The sequence below is a fragment of the Lutzomyia longipalpis genome, chromosome 4 (assembly GCF_024334085.1).
Source record: "Lutzomyia longipalpis isolate SR_M1_2022 chromosome 4, ASM2433408v1".
NCBI lineage: Eukaryota > Metazoa > Arthropoda > Insecta > Diptera > Psychodidae > Lutzomyia > Lutzomyia longipalpis.
The window spans coordinates 432,733-447,146 of record NC_074710.1 but is presented as its reverse complement, the minus strand read 5'-3'; the positions used below and the strand labels follow the sequence as shown (position 1 = coordinate 447,146).

At 37.6% G+C, this 14,414-nt stretch overlaps 1 protein-coding gene across 1 annotated transcript in view; it reads right to left on the bottom strand.

Moving 5' to 3' along the window:
* LOC129794642 (putative transcription factor SOX-15) overlaps window positions 1–14,414 on the bottom strand; it is a 47,227-nt gene extending 32,813 nt beyond the window's left edge. Inside the window, exon 1 of the mRNA XM_055835444.1 lies at window positions 13,727–14,414. Coding sequence (XP_055691419.1) covers window positions 13,727–13,770 — 44 coding nt within the window. The 5' untranslated portion in view covers window positions 13,771–14,414. The remainder of the gene's footprint in view (window positions 1–13,726) is intronic.

Below are 14,414 nucleotides of genomic sequence, written 5' to 3'. Positions count from 1 at the left end.
TCACAATTTTGTGATTCTTTTTCACGCTATGCCTCTTCCTTGCGAGTGTGCAATTTTTTCTTTTGCTTAAAAAAATCAATCATAATGCATCAATATGTGATGGATTATAAATCAAATTGAATTACTTTACGTGTCATCCTGATGGAGGAGGGGGATGTGCGGTATACGTAGTACCTATAATTGGCCTAGAATCTCCTCTCAGCTTTATTGCAAATTTATGCGGAAAATACTTCGTGATACAAGAGAATTTATTGTTTATTCTTTTCATCGCAATTCTCAATCCATTCCGGGTGTTTTTGAGATGGTTCCGGTTGAAGTTTACTATCATCGCGATTGTGGGGGTATTTGCGACGTTGTATGGTTTATGGTGAAAAATTAAAATGTATACCATTCCCGGACATTTTTTTTAACAAATCTTTTCCCCCACAAGTAGGTAAGAATTAGAATTAAAAAAAAACTCCATGTATCATCAAGCAAAACATAACGCAAAAGAAAACATAAAAGACTTTACATGAAATGTATTTAAAATTCATATACCACAAACGTTTTTTTGCTCATTGAGTGGAAAATGGACGCGTGCTGGATGGTCTCTCGAGCCTGGACATGGCAATGGGGAGGTTATACATCATATTAGTGTGATATATACCAAACAATCATATTGTTCACCCGTGAGGCACTCGACGGTGAATTATGACGCCTAGTGCCACGCAATTTGTGCCTCATTGTATGTAATTAGTGGACGTGGCTGACCAGAAAAACGGCACATTTTCCAATCAAAGATTTCTAGTTTCTTCTGCACACACCTTCCTTCAGATATTTTTTTACATTCTTTTTTTTATAATAGTTTTCTTAATTTTTGCATTTTAAATTTTTCAATAAAAATGAATAGACTCCTTTATCTATCGTTAAATTTTATCTATTATGGAGTGCAAGTATGGGTAGAGTATCAAACTCTATGTCTGTCTTCGGCATTAGCGAGAGTGATTTAGTTAAATTCACAAAATGGTTGTTTCCTGAAGTATAGGTCTAAAACGTCAAAGTCTCAGGCTAACTGCCCGCTGTAACAATATTATTTTTAACGCGCTGCTCTTTTAATAGAAAAAAAAACTAAAGTGCAGTGAAAATCAAAAGGACAGTATTCACTTGTATATGAAAGTTGGCCTAGGTCGAGAAAACAATTTGGACCCGTACAGTCTTGTAGAGAATCAAAAAAAGATAAGAAATGGCCTAGAACATTTTCTGCTTTCCACTGGGATCATGTAGAAAAATGCCAAGAGAAGATTTCATATAAAATATTTAAAAAAAATGAACGGTCATTATCAATTTTTTCCCTTTAAATATTTCAAAACTTTTTTTTTTAAATATTTTATATGAAATCTTCTCTAGGTATTTTACTTTATGATCCCAGTGGAAAGCGGAAAATTTTCTTGACGATTTCTTATATCCTTTTTTGATACTCTAACAGAACATGGGGTTCAAAATTTTCGACAATTCCTCCATATAGAGTGAATAAACTCCTTTGTAGGTAGCAAAGTGAGATTGGTTAGCGTCTTGTTTAACATTGGGTTTAAAGATAAATTGAGATTAATTTCGACATTTTAGTGGAATAAAAATTAAAATGTTTTACCTCCTAAAACATGTTGGATTTTTACCGTTTTTATTGCATTTACATTTGTGTCTCGTCTTAAGAAAAAAATAAAGAAGAGGAGAAGAGATAAAATTAAGGTGATGCAATAGGCCTTCTTTTTCAGCATCTTGCGAGACCCCATAAAGCACCCAGACGAATGGCACGCGTTGTAGCACACAAGGAGACAGACAAAAATCTCCAAAATTGGGACGAGTTTTTTTTTATGTTTATCTCAATCTTTGTCGTTTTAACCTGTGTGATGGTTCTTTATTTGTCCTCCTGTATGTTAAGGTAAAAAAAAATTAATCTAGATAATACGCGACTTTTGATCTCTCGAAAACTTTAAGTTGCGCGCGAAACATAAAAGCAGAAGATTTAACCGAAAATGTTGTGGCTGCAAGAGAGGTGATTTTTAGAGGTATATATGCGGTTTAACCAGACATATAGTCGAAAATGGGTGAACTGAGAGCATAATAATCTTTTGCGGCAAGCCGCTGTTTCCGAGACATTTCCTAATGGTTGAAAATTTTCTCTAGAAATTATGTCAAAAACACACGCGGACTATCGCAGCACGTACGATCTCTAATCTAGATGCTATATTGCTTACAACTTTGAACTTGTTGGGTCTACTTGTCTCCTCAACTACTGTTCAGGGTATCTTGAGCCGCGTGCATGGAGAGTCTTGATATTCAGAAGAAGGTCTCGCTCTGTTAGACTATTTGGCACATTGGTGTGAGATATTTTCCCCTAAAAACGGAAATTTCGACAGTTGGTGAGAGACTTTAAAAGGAATGCCGCGCAACTTAATTGTCATACAAGAAGATCGCGATCTTTTGGTCCCCATAGAGATCCATCTATGTGATCTGCGTCTTGCACCCGAGTGAATTTCGTCTGAAAACCATTTATTATGTCGCTCATTCGTCTGGTGGATTTATCTGAAATTCATCAAAGCTCCGTGACATCTATCCTTCGACTGTCACAGTCTTTTTTTTTTACTCAGCATCTTAGCTCGTTTTTTTGCAACCTGGCTCTCCAATAGCCCCGTTGAACGCTCCTCTTGGGTGCAGCAACACCATCCTGGGGAGTCTTATTCTTTCTTTCCCTTTTTCTTTGCATATTTCAGGGGTGTCGGCAAATCTTTTGCTTAAAAAAAGAAGTCGTTTTAAAGAGAAAACTTTGCTGCTCTCTGTGATAAATTAGACTGAGTTTGTGCAAATTACAAGAAAAAATCCGATTGAAAAAAAAAGATCGTTGTATCATAAAAAGATGAAAGATGTATAGTAGATAAATATCACGAATAGGTTATTTTTTTTGGTACGAAAAAAAGGCTAATGGGATAGAAAATGCAAGCCATTAGTAACCCACGAGAAAAGGTTATAAACGGATTTATGTATGTATATGAAAATCCACATCGTTATAGTTCGAGTCAATCATAAATTTTTATGTAGACTGTGTGGACTTTTTGCGATCTAAGCTTGTGATTAAAATTGCATAAATCAAAATCACTCAATGGAAATCTTCGCTTCCGTTGTTTAATTAATAAAGCAAACCCACACGTCTATTTGTACTTTGATGGGGAGCAATTGAGACACCCACACTTGAGTGGAGCACCAATGAAATATCGAAACGTCGCGTTTCTCAATAATAATTTTTCTTTTTTTTTCTTCTTCTTTTAAGTTTAAAATGCTCTAAAACAAGCCTAATCGGCGGCACTATAGCACAGCAGTTTTCAAACAAATTAATACTTTAATCAAATTGATTTTATTAGTTTGGGTATCCCACTGTTATTGATCTGTTGGATACCCATAACCAATATTTTCTATAAAACATCATGATTTGTATAAATTAATTCCTCAATTATGTCTCAATATTGAGATTCCTTATTTGGTTGTAATTGACAATAATTTAATTCGTGTTTTTTGGATATTAATTTACTAAACCAGGATATTAGTTGCAAAGTTTATTTTATCGTGTAGTTTTGTTACCCAGAGGTGTTACAAATCCCCAACACCTCCCCTCTCAGCCTAGTGCTGTTTATGCGTAAGAGGACTCTCTCTTCTCCCGTAGAGCACCGGTAGGTGTACCTTTCCTCTGATGGAGTTTGACCATCTTGGTTGGTACAAAACGTCGTACGATTCTCCGTGGAATGAATTGGGTAGTTCGCGATTGGGGTCGGTGCGAGGGAGATGAGGCGGGGCGAGAGTCCTCATTTTTCTAAGCCCCAAGTCGCGATTCTTCATTCAGAAGTGGGATCACAAGTGCCGGGGTGATCCACAGAAGGGGTAGTGCGTCGAAAACCCCGTGAAAATCGAGTAAAAATAGTGAAGATCGCGAGTGAAAAAAATGTTCGAAAAAAAATGACGTTTTTCCAACATGGCGGCCGTGGGGCGTCATGAAAAAATCGCATATTTCGCGGAAAAACAGTGAAACTGGGGGCTGCCAACGGTTGTGAACAGTGGAAAACGTGTGAGGGCAGCCACCCTAGTCGCGGAAGGGGCAAAATTTGTGGAATTTTCCACAAAAATTGGACTTTGCGTCTTCCTCCGGAAAGGAATGACGCCACGCATAAAAAAGGACAAAGAATGCGTGGAAAAGCCCGGGAATGGGGCCGCAAGTGCAGTGTGAGGACGTGATGATCCTCTGGGGCAACCACCCAAGCCATGGGGATCCCAAATTGCGGTGAAAAGGCCGAAAATTGAGACATTACGGCATGTGACGTCAAAATGCCGTCCGGGAGTGAAAAGGACAATGAATTATGCCGTGTGTGCAAGAGTGAGTGGGACGAAAGCTCCCAAGAGCCCCAAAATGGGGTGAAGACTTTAGGAAGCCCGGGAAAAGTGCCGTGAGTGTGTGAAAAGCCCTGAAAATGAACTGTGAGGGCAGTGAAAGTGGTTGCAGAACGTGTGAGGGGCCCCAAAAGGAGGGAGGAGCCCCAGCTGACGCTAAAAGGAGCGTTCCGGATCGTCAAAGGCGGCGGCATCATCATTATCATTGTGGATGTCATCATGAGGCCAACGGACACCGTGGACGCCGTGAAGGAAGCAGAGAAAACATCAACAAGGGGGCAACATCAGCAGAGACAACGCAGGCCCTCATTGTTTAACGAGCACCAGATTGCAGTGCAGGAGTAGGGGAAAGGAAACATCAGCGGACAAGGATTTCTCGGAAATCCCAACGTTGATAAGTTTTTTCATAAAATTTTTGAATTTTTTGTGTGAATGGGCGCCCATGTGTGAATGAGAAATTGAAAATTGATGTATTTTCAAGCCGCATCCCAAATAAAGAGACCCACTAACATTATGTACCCCATTGCGGCGAGGGGAAAGAGAAGATGGTCATGTGTTTCAAGTTTTAATTGCAGAAAGAAGCCGTGAACAAGAAGCAGCCGTATCCCAGCAGATTGACGTCAATACTGTGTGGAAGGATGGAGCTCCAGCAGGTCATCAGGAGGGCTGTCAACGGAAGGCGCGAGATGCAGCTGCGAAGGATGCTCAAGACGAAAACATGGAAGTAAGGTGATGCTGTGAAGCACAAGATTGGCAGATTTGGTGAGTCCGTTCCAATTTGTTGTCTTATGGGGAAATATTTAAGCAGTTAAATGTACACCATCTAGAGCGGTGGAAATTATCCTGAAGTTTTGGGGTAGAATATTTGGGAAAGTTGTACTATGAGATTTTGCCCCAAACAAACAAAAATTATTTGAAGTGCCCTTTATGATTTCACTAAGGTTTAGAGTGAATGTTTCAGGATGAAATTATCTGATGATTTTGGGGTTAATAATTGGCGATGTTATTCCATGAATTTATAAGTCCTAAAATATATGAAAACATCCCTTTGAGTTGAATGTTCCCCAAATAAAATTTGAGGGAAAATGTGCCACCATTCCTTGATAATGAGAAATGAGTAAAATAATTGGTAAAATGGTTGCATGCATCAAAGGTGGTTGATGCAGTCATTCTGAAGTATTTGGCTGTTGATGTTGAAATTGAATCAGAGGAATGTCGTGGTAGTTATTGGTTGAAATTCTCATTCATTATGATGGTTGATTCTCTCCTCTGAATGGGTTGGTTGTGTCTTCTTATGCGTTACCCATTGAGTTGGAATTTTGAAGAAAATGCTCAGAGAGGTAATTCTTTGGGCAGTTTGATATCTTGCGGATACGGAGCATCATTGAGGGGTGCAAGGAGAATTTCAGGGAAGTTCATTGGAATTGGGATGATGGAGAAGCAATATTCAGCAGCAGCGGAGGCAATGATTTCCAGCAGCAATAGTCATAGTGATGGCCAGGCCAGCCATAGAGTTTGATGTGAAGTTCGACAGTCATAGCCATGGAAATATAGATCCAGAGAACACAACAAGTTGCAAAACAAATTCTGGTGGAGAAGACAGTCAATAATTGCCCAGATGAACAACAGAAGATAACTTACGATGAGAAATATGAAATGCGGATTTAATCAAATGATGGAGCCAACGAGGAGAGTATGGAGAACTCAACGATGTGGTTTATTGCACAAATGCACAAGAACGCACAGGAAGATGCTTTCCAGTATAAGGTGTAAGATGATGAGAAGCAGTGGCTGTGATATTCAGCCGTTGTAACAGAAAAGAAGCTTAGCAACAGCAAAATGCAGAGAAGATATGTTGCAGCATCAGGTACAAACAAATCCACTTCAAGGAAAATACTGCGTATGGATATCAAAAGGACAGCAGCTAAAAGATGAATTCAATTCTCTAAAAAAACACACTCCATCGTTGTAGGTAAATGTGAGACGAAGGAAGCAGCGAAATGTGGAAAGTAATAAGTACACAGATGAAGAAAATATGCAGCTGAAACGATCATGGAAAAGAAGCATTCATAACTTCGTTGAATGGGTTGTTCATAATTGCATTGAGTGTCAAGGTTCAATGTTGTGGTTTGAAACAAAGGAGATTGTTGTTTCAGGTGTTCTGGATTTAGTATTGGCAGAATAAAATAAAGAAAAGTAGTGGAGAAATCTTTTACAGGTGTAGCAGCAGTGTTGAACATCGTGGGAAGAAGTGAAGTTCACCGTAAATGCAAAATTCCTGAAATGTTGCAGATAGCGGATTAAATGGAAAACAAAGATGTTGCAGTCATTTGGTGGTGTTGTAGCAGTTGAACACTGACAGCAGGGAAATCATCAGCATCTGAGGACAACGAGGGAAACATCGCAGAGGCATCAACTGGATCACAGAGTTAATAGGATGGTAGATGATGAAAATCACCTGCTATCTTGATTAACGAGAACCACAGAGGTATAAGAAGAAAATACAGTGGAGTAACTTCCATCTGTGTGACTATTCTTTCACCTCGAGGTGGACATCATCCAGTCAATCACAGGAGGAACTTCATCAGCAGCTGAGAAAAGGACTCAAATCATTGGGAAACACCATCAAAGAGCACCCAAAGTGTTGGGATTGCTGAAACGGTCACAAGCAGCATAAAAGAAAAGACACAGCTGGAGGAATTGAGATAGACTGGCAACAGTGGAGGATGTGTGGAAGTGAATCAAACGGAAATGGTTGTTGGATTCCGCAATGTGATGGAAGTCAGGAGCATTGATGTGGGTGAGAGCAGTAATCACGAGCCACCTATGGATGCAGACATTGAACAGCCTGAGAGCAGTGTTGGAAGGGAGAGCCCAAAGATTCACATGGATGTGAGAATATGCAGCCATTGAAGGATGAAGAGCATCAAAGACATGTTGAAGGACAAATTAATGATTCCAGCTAGATGCAGAATAATGCAATGGGAGGAAAAGCAGAAGGCTTTTGCAACACACAGACTCAAGGATCAGAAGCTCCAATGGCAATGGACTGTAGTAAAGGAGGTGCAGAGACAGTTGGGCAGAGAATGTTACATGATGCAGTAGCATGCAGTGGATAATGGACAAAAAAAAATATGTTGCAGACTGAAGGAGCACCAAATCACACACAGAAGAACAGTCCGAAGGAAACAACACAGTGTGGCAGTCTTGCAGCAGGAATAAACATATGGGGTAATCAATACAACAGGCGTGATAGGTCACCGTGGGTTGATGGTGTTGTTCGAAGCAGTAATTCTATAGACGTTCCCAAGGCAGTATAGGAGGAAGGTTTACCTAAAGGTATCAGTGAGTGTGGTCAGGCCACAAATAGTTATTCGCTAAATGGTGTAGGGCGCAAGGCACTTGATTGAGAAGTGCTAGTAGGAAGGAGTTGTTAGGAAGGGGTGATTGGATAAAGAGGCATTTTGGGCAGTGAACGAACTCCAATTGCAGGAATATGAAATGTTGTTGAGTTTCGTTACAGCAAAATGTGATCACCCAGCAGACAGCATTGTACAGAGTTGGAAAATTGTAGGTGTTGCGGCACTGACGCACACATACTTTATTCTTTGATCTCTGAACATGTTGTAGGGCTATAGAGGCCCATGGAAGCGAGTAAAGCAGTGCAGACTTTGAAATCATCAAGGGGCGGAACAATGCTACTGTATGCATATGGGACCGCCTGGCAGATGCGTCTGGTCCTAATTACCTCCCATCCGAGCATACAGAGTAATCTCCTAACCCCCATCGGTCCCGAAAGGGCAAGGTTCGAGAAAGTCTTGCAAGGGCATTGGCAGAGCAACAATCGAGCCTTCAAAGAAGTCCTGGTCAGACAGGTTATAGCAGATATGCAGAAATAGCAGAAATACTGGAACTTCAAAAGCAGAATAAGCAGATTCAGCAGATCGAGGAAAAGAAAGGCAAAGGGCCTTGGGATACCATGGTAAAGGACTTCCATGGTCGGTAGGCGTGCACGCAAATGCTCGAGTCTCTGTCAGTTAGGCGGAAAACGTTGGAATATGCGGAAATGGCCAGTAGAATTAGTGCGGTATAAATTACGGAAATGTAAGCTCTTAACGGCGATTTGCAGTGGGAATAATAATAAACGGACTAAGATCGGAAATAATGCGGTCGGCTAATGAAATATAGAGGGGTTGATTGAAATGCGGAAATTGGGGTAGAATGCGGCTATATCGAAGGGAACTCGAAATTAAGAAAACGGAATAGATTGCAGTATTTTGGGGAAAATTGGGTAAATTGCTAGGAGAAGAGAGTAGGAGATTATTTGCGGAAATTACAGCTAGGCTGACGTCCTCCTTCTAATGATATTTCTTCTAAACCTTCGCCGAGGACGTCGAAACACAGGAAAGGCCGAGTGTAGTTTTGTTACCCAGAGGTGTTACAAATCCCCAACACCTCCCCTCTCAGCCTAGTGCTGTTTATGCGTAAGAGGACTCTCTCTTCTCCCGTAGAGCACCGGTAGGTGTACCTTTCCTCTGATGGAGTTTGACCATCTTGGTTGGTACAAAACGTCGTACGATTCTCCGTGGAATGAATTGGGTAGTTCGCGATTGGGGTCGGTGCGAGGGAGATGAGGCGGGGCGAGAGTCCTCATTTTTCTAAGCCCCAAGTCGCGATTCTTCAATCGCTAAAAAATCTCGCAATATAATCTTTTGACACACAAAGCCAAAAAAAAAAACTTTTGCCGTGGGGACTTTATCACTGAATAAATGTTATAAGGAGTTGTGAAGGATGTCAATCAAGGATTTTTTTTGATCTAAAAAGAAACTACATATTTAAAAATGTATTCATGAATTCCTAGAAGAAATTGCGGGAAAATTGGCAATGATTTTTTTTATGGATTTCTTTGAGAGAGATTAAGAGTCCTTAAAACTTTTTCGCCTAAAAAATCTATTTATATTTGACTTCCTCGGCTACATATAAGCATAATAAAATATGTTAAATATTTATCAATTAATTGGTTTTTGTGGATCATATAGATATTCAATTTAATGAGAAATCTAACTGAAAAAAGCTCTTAAACATATTCGAATTAACTTCCATAATATCTATCATAAATAGTCATAATATTAGTTTGGGTAATGGAACAATACAAAAATTAAAAAAGTAAAGCATTAATTTTCATTGTTGCCAGGAAATTGATTTAATCAAGAGGAGCATGAAAAATTTAAAAAGAGTTCCAATTAATCCATTGCAAAGCTTAAAGGGAATTATAGAAAATTTATATTATACCGTGTACCATATAAACTTGGATTTTATTTGTATTCCCCTTCCAATTTTAGAGGGAAGAAAATATTAAAAGTAAAAAAGGTAATTTTGAGGGTGATATTTTATCCATTTCCGATTGCAATCAACATTTCCGTCGGATGCATCACCTTAAAAATTCAAATGGACAATTTGTCCCCCTGAAGTGAGGACACATGGGGAGTGCTGTTGGTAAATGGATAAAAAATTTCACTTACGGGCTGTGATTCTTTCTTCAGATGACAGTCAAAGTGTGGTGAAGTACAATGATGGTCCAGCAGAGTAAAGGGAATGTACTGGTAAGTTTCACTTACGGGCTGTGATTCTTCCTTCAGATGACAGTCCAAGTGTGGTGAAAATTGAGATGGATAAATTTTTAGGAATGGCTTTCTCACGCATCGAATCACAGCCAACGCGTGTAAATTCTGGGGAAAGGCTTACTCATGCGCGTTGGCTGTGATTCGTTGCGTGAGAAAGCCATTCCTAAAAATTTATCCACCTCAATTTTCACCACACTTGGACTGTCATCTGAAGGAAGAATCACAGCCCGTAAGTGAAACTTACCAGTACATTCCCTTTACTCTGCTGGACCATCATTGTACTTCACCACACTTTGACTGTCATCTGAAGAAAGAATCACAGCCCGTAAGTGAAACTTACCAGTACATTCCCTTTACTCTGCTGGACCATCATTGTACTTATATATGTATATTTATAGGTTTACATATTTTTATATTTTTTATGTATAAAAAAGGCGCCCCGCTTCGCGGGGCGCCAATTAGTTTGTTTAAAATATATGTGAATAGATGAAAGTAATTGTTGATGTAGCAAAAAGGCAGAAGGCGGCCATTTTGAATTTTGAAATTAGTAAAATCTGATAGGTCATACCCACTATACCTAATGAAACTTCAATCGAAAAGCCTCTATCAAGTACCGTTAAGCCGATATAAGGCAATATTGCAACAATCGGTACATATGGAAACCTGTTTTGGTCTATATCTCTGAAACCGCGACATAAATTTTTTTTATTTTTTTTTTATTAAAAGGTGTACCTATCACCTATAATATACTAAAATTTAATCGAAATCTATCGTCCAGTTTTTGAGATATTAATCGAAAACTGGTCGAAAACTCATCGAAACTTTGGTTTTTGATTGTAGGCCCTCTAGCGGTAACTTTTGAAACTTCCTATGTATAGATAATTGTAGACCTTTTTGAGATCTTTCATTCAAAACCGGTTTGGTTAAAATCGGTCAACCGGTTTAGGAGTTATGGCCGACTTTCGATAAAAGTCTATATTTGCTAAACCGCTTGTCCGATTTTTAAAAATGGGGTATCGTTGAAAAGGTCTTAAGGGCCCTTATAACATATTAAAATTTCAGGCCTCTAGCTATAATAGAGGCTGAGATATAGCGAAAACAAAATTGAAAAAAATTCAAAATGGCGGATGCAGGGGTGGGGGGTCGAATTTGATATCATAGTTGGACGACTTCCAGTCGATAATTGTACTTTGCCGGTGACCGCAAGTCTCTATCTATTACCGTTCTCTTGTAATTGAGCTCCAAACTACGGCCGGACGGACGGACGGCCGGACGGCCGGAAAAGTTTTTCGGCGCATACGTTTTTTGGAATGTGGGGACCCTAATTCGTGCTCATACCAAGTTTGAGCCCGATCCGACGACCTTGAGTTTTAGAGTGGATACAGAAGCTGTGCTATTCTTTTCTTCGAAAGAATCACAGCTAAAAAGAAAAAGGGTGCATAAAGAAATGCAGAGAGAGAGACAGTCAGGAATAAGAAGGTTTTTTTTGTAAAGGGAAATTAAAATGAGGCACATTTCGTTGTCGTGCATGCACGCGTGAACCGGTGGTTAGTGTTGAGATTAGAGAAATTAATAAATCGTTCAACACTTTCATTGCTCGTCACTCTATATGAATGCTAAAGATAAGAAATAATGATTTATTACGATAATTTACCACCATTTTAGACTCAAGGCACACACCGTATATGTGAAAAATCTAACTGAATGTCGTACTTCTACTATATACCATTCCTCTCTAGCACGGAGTAATTTTTTTTTTAAATAAAAAGACATTTTTTTGCAAAATTCGTACCCTTTTCTCCAGATTATTTGCACCTCTCCTTGACATCAATGTGAGTTAGATTTCATTTTTTTTGGTACAATTTGGGAGCTTTTACACGTGAATTAAGAGAAAACGTCGCTCTTTTTTTTTACCTCCTCCTTCTCGCATTTAATGCCTCAAAGGGAGGTTGAGTGGAACGTCATGCCAAATGGTTTCCCTGATATTCTTTCCTCAACATTCTTTTTTACATGTTTTTGGAGTCTTGGGTGTTTTTTTTTGTTCCTCCAACGACACAAACATACAATTTGAATAAAGAAGCAATTACTGCGTCACTTTGCACAACCATAACTCCCTCACAAGTCCAACACTTGCGAGAATCTTCAAAGTAGGTACATACATATATATATATATATCTTTTTCCGGGACTTGAAACACCAAGAAATTATGTACTATCCTATACACACGTGAAAGTTCTTTTTTTCCTCAAAAAAAAAAAGAGCGAGAGTGTTCAAAAAGTCTTCAAAAAAAGAAATTTTGATTCGATTTTCTTTAAAACATTTTTAAAGAATTGTTTTTTGTTGTATTATCCTCATTTTAAGGATTGGAAATTTTAGGAATTTTTACCACAAAATCAAGCAAAAAATAAATAGAAATACTAATCTTGATATTACAGATTGATTCTGTTTAAAATTTTTTTATTCTCCTATAACTTATAAAAGATTTTGAAAGGTTTTTAACAAATAATATTTATAAATCATTCTACTGTCATTCAATAAAAGAAAAAAATATCAAAGGGTTTGTTTCTCCAGAAAATAGTCATAAAGAGCACCTAAGAGCCACAAAAAAATAATTTTCCTAAAAAGCACGATTGAAGAAAGAAAAAAATGACAAGATCTCGTAAGAATACCAAAAACCTGATAGCTGACAAATTACAAGAAGAGAAAAGATTTTTTAACAGAATTGACCTCTTGAAAGTTTTAAAGGGCTTAGAATTCTCACAATATTTTACCTAAAAATCAAAGCTTTAAAAAAGTTTGATAAAAAAAATAATCTCAATGGGTCGTATTCAGCGATCAATCTTTGAAATTGTTAAAATTTCAGAACAAATTCTTGAAATTTCATTGATTTGTTGGTGACTGAATACGACCTAATGTTAGTCTTAATCTTTATAATCTCTTTTAGTTCTTTTGTTGTAATTAAAAGTTTTAACTTTAAACTTGGATATGAGAATTCTTGATATGATGATTCTAAACTTTTTTTTTTAACTTTTACATAATTTAATTTTCTTCTTAAAATAGTAAATCATTAAAATCTATTTCAACTTAAGTCTTCTTGACCACCTTGTTGAAATACATAGGTACGTAAAAGTTTAAAAACTTTCTGGCAAAACCTTTTGTGCGGGTATAATTTTTTGAAAAAAAGAAAACTTTATTTCTTTTGGGTTAAAAAAAAGAAGGTTTTGGACGAGAAGAGTACGTATACGCGTTGGAATAAGTAATTTGTATTTACTTGACTTCACCACCAAGACGATCATCAACGGGTGAGTGAGAGGAACGATGGAGTAATTTTTTTTTAAGGGAAATAATTGACTTTTTACGACATCCACTTTGCTAAAAAATCATCACCCGTGACATGGAGAGGAGAGACGTATTACAATTCAAGTAAAACCGACAAGCAACACCTTTGTTGTTTTTAATTTCCAACTAAAAGATGTGTACATTTATATTTAATTTAACACACAAAATTGGCCAAAGCCACTCACAAAAAAAAACTCCCAGCCACTATACCGACGGAAAATTCACTCAGTTTTCTCGATTTTTTTCACGCAAGATGAGTTTTTTTTTCTTCTCAAGAATTTACATTTTTTCTTCTTCTAAAATAACACATTAAATTAGGAGGAAGAGTATAATAATTAAATGGAACCTACTTGTATGCTGTAAATCCATTCTCATGTTCCCCATCGGACTCCATATTTTCTTTTTAAATGTGATTTAGTCCTTTGATCACAAAATTCTTTAAAAAATAGTCTCTTCGCAACACGTCCAAGAGTTTCAAATGCACTTTGTTAAAAAAAAAAGAATATTTTCTAATATTCTTTTAAAAGAAAATCACTTTCCAAGCACAAAAAGTCACAATTTCAGTGAAATTTGTTCTAATAGTAGAAAAGAATATGATTTCACTTCTGTGAGACAAAGAGTTGGTTCTTGCAAATAATTCTCCAAACACTATCTTTTAATAATGACGATGTCCATACTAATTTCCATGTTTTCAGTATTATTTGTATAGCAACTGATCATTTTTTTTTGCAACACACAATTAGATCTTCAAACACGCACTATTTGAATGAAATTTCAAAAGACATTTAGTGGATTTTGGGCGGTTAAATACGATGGGTTTTATAATATTCGGGATTATTTGTAAATTGTCCCCTTTAAAACACGAAGGTTAGGGGCTAAGATCTAGAGAATTTTCTTTAAACTTTTAGAATTAAATGAAAATTAAACACAATTTATGAAAAATATTTAAAAAAAAAAGTCAATTCTTGAAGGCGAAAGAACAAACCAACAGCACACGATCTTTGCGTTCAGTCTGCACAGTATCCTTCGAATGACTAA